At 36.8% G+C, this 7,436-nt stretch overlaps 1 protein-coding gene across 1 annotated transcript in view; it reads left to right on the forward strand.

Annotated features, from left to right (window-relative positions):
* The first annotated feature begins 5,169 nt into the window (after positions 1-5,169).
* Positions 5,170-7,436, forward strand: part of sass6 (SAS-6 centriolar assembly protein) — a 23,044-nt gene continuing 20,777 nt past the window's right edge. Inside the window, exons 1-4 of the mRNA XM_037674737.1 lie at positions 5,170-5,435; positions 6,139-6,196; positions 6,285-6,364; positions 6,458-6,562. Coding sequence (XP_037530665.1) covers positions 5,374-5,435; positions 6,139-6,196; positions 6,285-6,364; positions 6,458-6,562 — 305 coding nt within the window. The 5' untranslated portion in view covers positions 5,170-5,373. The remainder of the gene's footprint in view (positions 5,436-6,138; positions 6,197-6,284; positions 6,365-6,457; positions 6,563-7,436) is intronic.

Raw genomic sequence — 7,436 nt, forward strand, 5'->3', positions numbered from 1 at the left:
AATAATAATAATAATAATAATAACCTGGTCCAAATCTGCTTATATGTATTTGAAAATCATTAGTAGCCAAACTGGACTAGAAGCAGTCATGGGAACAAAAAGACATATGGCAGATGACTCCATTTTGTACCAAAGTCTGGGTACAGACTAACCAAAGTGACAAAGGTACGATTTGGCAGAGGTACAAATTTACTGTACCTTGAGTCAGTTGAAAATGTAAAGCGAACTGGATGTTTGCTGTTACCAAGTAATGCTTCAGTCTAATTTAGGAGATGTACAAACAAAAACACACCAAATAAACAAGACTGTGGTCTGTTTAGGCTTTGTCCTGTAAGTGGGCCAAATGCAACCACAAGGGGACAGGTTGTGGCTCTCTGCAGGAATAACTTCAATAAATCAAACAAAATGGCAAAAGCATGGAAGCAAACAGACAAAGAATTAGGAGACTAAAAGTACTGGGTGGGCTGGAGCAGAGGGAACACAGGTGACCTGATTGTTTATGAGAGGCAGGTGTGTGTGTGGAGATGAAGAGACACATGAGGAGATCAAATGGTACAATGAAAACTAGAAGAACTAAATCCTCAAAACTACTCAGAACAAAATCCCCCCCCCCCCCCCCAAATAAATAAATAAATAAACTGGTTTTATCCACACTACTCCAGATTACTTTAAAACCCCTGAATGTCCATTTTTACCTTTTTTTTTTTTTTTTGGTTTTTGTTTGGTCTGTCTTGGTCCTAGTCCTAGTCCTGGTCCTAGTCTTAGTCCTGGTCCTGGTCCTGTCCCTATTAAACATTAGTTCTGTGCTGGAAAGGTCATCTATCAGTAAATACAAACAATGTCATAGAAAAACAAGTTGTTGTTCAGAGAGAATCTTTATCCCAGCTTGAAATATTCTTACTCTGTTTTGACGTGTTGGTAATGTGGACATTCTTGACTTATTTTCCATTTTTGTAAGAATTATGAACAAAAACATTTTTAATTAACAGAGAAAAAAAAATATATATATATATATATAAACTCTGTTGAGATTAGTGCAGATGGAGTCTGACACAAAGAACCCAGACAGTATTAACAGGAACCTTTACATTCTGCTTCACAGACGTACCTGGTTTGGATTTATCATTGCGTGAACGCTGACTCAGTGGTCATTGCGTGAATGCTGAGTCAGCATTAATAGCGTGAAGGCTTACTCAGCATTCATTGTGTGAACGCTGAGTCAACATTTACACTATTGTTTTCCTGTATGTAGGTTTTTTGTCTAATGAATTCAGCGTACTTTCACCCGTTTTAACCGTTCAAATATCAAATTGTTGGGCTCATTAAGGACATTAAAGCTATGACTTTTGTTTTATTTTTGTAGCTTTTATTCTTTTTGAAATATTTAACATTTCCATGTTTTTATCTTTGAAAAAGAAACCTTTGTGAGACGTCTTGTACGCTTTGATTTGTTCTTCAATGTACTTGCTTCATGTTTAGATTTTGTTGGGTTTATTTTTAGCTTGTATTCTGATTGTTTAATTCTGCCATGAGGATTGGCCCTGCACTATTTCTGTTATTATTATATAAGTTTTGATTTGTTACCCACGCATCAGTCTGTGGTGAAGCAGGGCTGTCTCCTCTCATCAGTCTGTTAATTCCTCTTTCTGCAAACCTTTTATCTCATGTGATTATTCTAGGGATGCACAATATTATCTGCGTGGTATCAGTATCAGTCAATATTAGCGATAAAGTTAAATATCGGACATCGGCCATTCCATCAAAATAACTCACTGATAATAACAGGAGCTGGGTTTTTTTGTATACATTATATATAGTGTTACATAATTTTCAGCCTCCTTTTTGGCATCTGCATTTGGTAGCAAACCAAATTGACAAAGACCATGCAGAATAATGTAGTATTTTAATTCCACAGCAGAGAAAGCTGTGTAGTCTCTGTAAGTAGATCTAGGAAAAAAGAAATCAAATATATATATATATCAATATTGGTATCGGTTATCGGCCAAATGAGTTTTAACATATTGGCATATCGGATATCGGCCAAAAATCCAATATTGTGCATCCCTAGATTATTTGGTATTTTTCTCAACAATCCGTGTATTAGAACATCCTCGTCGTAGCGTCTGACTGATCCCAGGGTTCCTCCAAATCAACTTTTCAACTTCCAAACCACAGAATCTGAGCAGCAGAGGCTTGTCACCCTGATTATCCTTGGTTTATGTGTGTAAATGTTTCTATTAGACCAAATAAACATGGACTTGTTGGAAAATGATTATTTTTTAACTTACATCTAACCATTTTATCTCTCATAACAATTATAGCCAATAAACAGTCATTTTATAAAGGTAGTTTCTTTTCTAGAAATCACCTCAGGACCTAAAGCTGGATATTTTAGTGACAACCCCATCTTTAAAGAGTCACTTTAATTACCTGTACTGTTTGGACTCAGCCAATCAGAAACATCGGACGATGCTCAGCTGCTTTGAAAACATGAACTAAGGAACGAGATGTGAGTTTGTGTTTGGAGGAGCTGGACCCGCAGCGTGGAGGTCTACCTTGGAAAGGGCTACTGCTTAGAACAGGAGCAGTTTATTTAGATCTTTGACAGCTTTTCTTCTGCATGCGGGCTTTTTAACGCTAATACATGTATTTATACAAGATCTGACCTTACAGTCTGCTCATGGTTAAAGTTTATTTTCCTTTCTGAATGTATCGCAGTTGGACAACTTTTCTGAATATGTGCATCTGACATTTTATTCATCTGCTTTGTTAGTATTAACGTTTGTTAATATGTCACGAAAAGCATATTTATCATTCTTATCAGATTCTAATGAATTTATTACTGGAAATTAGTATGTTTCCTTATGCAAAATGTACAATTAATAAACAAGCTATTCAACAACTCATTGCCTTGTGTTGGTTTATTATCGCCTGCTGCCGAAAGGCGGACAATGTTGTTTTTGTTGTCCATTAACAAAATATCTCATGAACCATTGCACAGATTTGAATGATATTTAATCAAGTGTACATCTATAGCAGATTAACTTTATTAAAACAATCACAACACAGAGAAAAGTATCATCTCATCACTGAGATCCAACCACCCCCTGGTGCAGAGGAAGAGAGTACACAAGTAAATGTAAAAACTCATTAAAATTATTAACTCAATAAAATCATTAAAATGTTACATTGAGTAAAAGTTACTTTTTTTTCCAGCAGTTCATGAAGAGAAGACTTCTTTTTCTGAAATGAGCTCCAAAATTAAACAAAAAGCTTTGAAATTTATTATTCAGTTACAAATAAAACATGTCCATGCCTGATATTTAAATCACTTAGGGATAATAAACTGTCATTTCAGTTCAGACCAGCCTACAGTGCTCATCTTGTTCGGCAACACAAAATGTTAAAACCACAATGCATACCTTCAGGTTCACTCGATCCTCTGCTTCAGGATGTAGGTGGAGGATTTACTGTGACAGGTAACTTAGAGAGGATAGAAACTTGGTGTAGGATAGTCTGTAAAGCACAAAGGTTATATGTATATATATATATATTTTGTTTACAATCAAATTACAATTACAATTTTTACGTTAATTTTTGTATTGTTTTGCACAATAGAAAACATCCATACAGAGAGTCAGAGAGATTTATTTGTCATTCACGTCTCATGTGGTACATGTGGTGGAACGAGATTATGTACACAGGGACCCTGTTACATCCAATAATAAAATATAAAAGAAAAACAGTAATATGAACTAAGAAAAATATCAACTAAATAATACAATAAGCTCTAGTAGCATAAAAACATTACGTCGAACAGCAGCACGAACATGAGTCTGTGTGAGCAGATGAGTACGCATGAACACAGCAACATGAAACAGATCAGCAGCAACAGGGTGTGATTTTTCACAGTGATTATCCTGGTTAGATATTCATGAGTCTAACAGTCTCAGGGTAGAAGCTGTTCCTCAGTCTAGTGGTTCTACACTTAATGCTCCTTAACTCTTCCTGAGGGGAGCGGGGCAAGAAGTGTGTGTGCTGGGTGAGTGGGGTCCTTCATGATGCAGGTGGCTCTCTTCCTGCATCTATAGGTGTAGATGTCTATGATGGTGGGGAGGCTGACTCCAACAGTCTTCTGTGCAGCCTTCACCACTCTGCGAAGCTTTTCTTTCTGCAGCTGTGCAGCGGTACTGGTTGTTTTTTAATATTAGTTATGAAAAATGTGTTTTTGTCAGTAGGTATGCAAGTGTGTCCCACACATTTTATTATAATTTTTTTATTACACCTTTATTTAACCAGATAAAAAAAAAACATTAAGATTATTAATTATATCTCTATGTTCTGTCCCACCTAATTTTAGTTTTTTAAAGTGCAGAAAATGAGCAAAGTGGTATTTCTTCACAATTATTTGTGTTTTTAAAAGGTTTATATTTACCTAAGCTTTACAGTAGTATAACTGTCTTTTATTGTTCAGCACTTTGATAGCAATCTGTTGTTTTTAAATCCATCCATCCAGCTATCCATTATTTTTTACCTGCTTCTTCCTTTCCCAGTCCCGGGGACCAATGGTGTCCACATCCAGCAGTAACTGTGGGAGAGGGACACAATGGACAAGTCACAAGTCCATCACAGAGACACATAGAGACAAACATGCTTTATAAATAAATTTGACTTTGACTTTAGCACAAATATCTTTCAATTTAAAAACTGTTTTCTGACAGTGAGCCATACACAGAGACAACTGAAAAGTTCATGTTTTCACTGATTTATGAATTAATATAACGTTACTTGCAAATAAAACATAATGCAATGTATTCTTGAATTTCTGTCTTAGATAATTATAACAACTAATGACAAATAATAGGGCTATTTCACTAATTTTATATTATTTAACTGATATTTAGGGGCCCTTAAATATCAATTAGTTAGTTACTAGCTCACTACTTACTAGCTTCAGGTCTCTCTTGTAAATGAGTCCTCGAGGCTCAATGGGATTTACCTGTATAAATAAAGGTTGATTGATAGCTGTACCACTTTCCAAAATGGCGGCACAAATTCTCGTCAGAGCTCGCACATAGCGCGCATGCGTCGGAAATCCCATCGTTTCTCTCGCGCAGCCGGCAGGTGGCCCATGCGCAAAGCGTCTGTAAGCTGTTACACTCCGGAAGTAAAACAAAAATTAGGTTCCGTTTTAAGAACAATCTAATTGGCGGCTGAAAGGCGGCTAAGTATAAATTTAGAGAATAAGCAAACAAATGGAATCTTGTATTAAAACAAACAAAAAAAATTAAGGTAAAGTTAATGTTTTTTTGTTTTTTTTCCCTGGTATAAACCGTTTTTCGCTCCGTCTTGGCGGAAGCATCTTTAGTGAATATGGAGCAGCTGTTCAACAAAGTGTTACAAGTCATCGTGAGGTGTAAGGACTGCGAGGAAAGGTAAACAAAAACAATATTTAATTATTAAGATTTTCACGGGGGCTTCGGTAAAGGCTAATTACAGCTAAAGGCAGAGACGCTTAGCAGGTTTACTGTTTTAATTAAAGGTTTTTGTGTTCGTCTTTGATTTATAATCACAACTTGTTATGGTGCAACAAATGCTTTCGATAGAAAAGCTTTAAAATAATTAGGTATTTTAATTATTAAACCATTTGCAATAAAACTGTGTTACCCCTAAAAGTTTGAATTTGTCACTGGAGTAAGTAAATTATATTTATGTTGTATGTTTGGTTGAGACAGAGCTCAAGATGATGAGATTTGTTCTTTTATTGATTGATTGATTGATTGGCATCTTGTAGACAGTTGAACAGAGGTTTCACTGGAGGGAAATGTTTCTGAATATTGATCCCAAAGGAAGCATATATATTTATCATATACGCACCCCCAACTTTGTCTTTTCTTCTGTGGTTTGAGTTTTCATTGAGGGTTTTTAAACAGTTTGGACACTTGGCGTTCAAAGGTCATGAACAGTTACGTTTTGAAGAGATTTATAGAAATCAGACAGGAGGCTGAGTCTGGGGCAAAAGCTATTTCTTCAAAAAAAAAAATTGTTAATGTTGTATTGTGAGACAAGTGTCCAGTTACACCCATGATCCATCACCGTTGAACCAGGACACCTCACCGTGATGGTTTCATTTTACAGGAGGGCAAACATCCGAGTCACCATTCAGCTTCAGCTGACAAATCCAGTGCACAAAAGGGTGAGTAAAGGTTTATTTTTCTGGGTGCACAGCTCAGTTAGGACATTGAAACCTTCATTTCCAGGTGTAAAACTTTTGTTTATTTCAGGATCTTCTCGTAAGATTAACAGACGACGTGGATCCATATTTTCTCTTCAACCTTTCAATATCGGAAGAAGATTTTCTAAGGTACTGTATATGCATTGGTCAAAGCGGAGAAAAATTATGCTTAAAGTTTAAACACAAACACTTCTTCTCCTCTGTCTCTCTCTCTGTGTGTAGTTTGAAAGTGCAGCAGGGCCTGCTGATAGACTTTGCATCGTTTCCTCAGAAGTTCATCGATTTGCTGAACTTGTGCAGCTCGGAGCAGGAGTCCGACAGTCCGAGGTTTGAATTGTTTTCTCTGCAGTTAAAATGAAAATGCTTTGGGATTGATCTTCAAATGTTTATTTATTTTCTTACAGTACAAAGATTGTCTAATGCAGACTTTCTTGTTAGCAAAATATCTCATAAATCATTAAGAAGGTTTAAATGAAACTCCCAGAAAGTAACCATTGAATGAACATCTTCAGCTGATAAAAATCTGGAGTGAAATTTAAGGCTGCCTCGTCCCCCTGACCTTAGAAAACACCACTTGACAGCCAACACAATGGCAGAATTTGAGCTCAAATTGGATGTGGTTGTAGCTGAGAGTCGTTCACAACAGAAACTCTAAGCAGCAAATGAGATCTTTTTCTCTTCTTCACAACAACATCATTCTACACACAACCATCTGATGATGTCTGGCCACGCTCTCACCTGCCACAACCTTACAGTCCCCAATCTCCCTCAGGTTTCCTCTTCTACACAGAATGTAGTCGACCTGCGTACTCCTTCCTCCACTCTTATAGATCACTCTGTGTTCCTCCCTTTTTTGGAAATCAGTGTTGACCAAAGCTATTTACATTCTCTTGGCAAAATCCACCACCATCTCTCCTTCCTAGGCTTTTTTTGTTGACACCAAACCTACCCATCACTTCCTCATCCCCTCTGTTTCCTTCACCAACATGTCCATTCAGGTCTGCTCTGGTCACCACTCTCTCATCACTGGGAATACTCTCTATCACTTCATCCAGATCCTTCCAAAATATATTTCTCCTCCACATTACATCCAACCTGTGGAGCATAACCACTGATTTAGCATCAGACCTTCTATTTCTACCTTCAGACACATCACCCTATCTGACACTCTCTTCACCTCTACTACATTCTTTGCCAACTC

Source organism: Nematolebias whitei, chromosome 3 (assembly GCF_014905685.2).
Source record: "Nematolebias whitei isolate Nwh7 chromosome 3, NemWhi1, whole genome shotgun sequence".
Classification (NCBI taxonomy): Eukaryota; Metazoa; Chordata; class Actinopteri; order Cyprinodontiformes; family Rivulidae; genus Nematolebias; species Nematolebias whitei.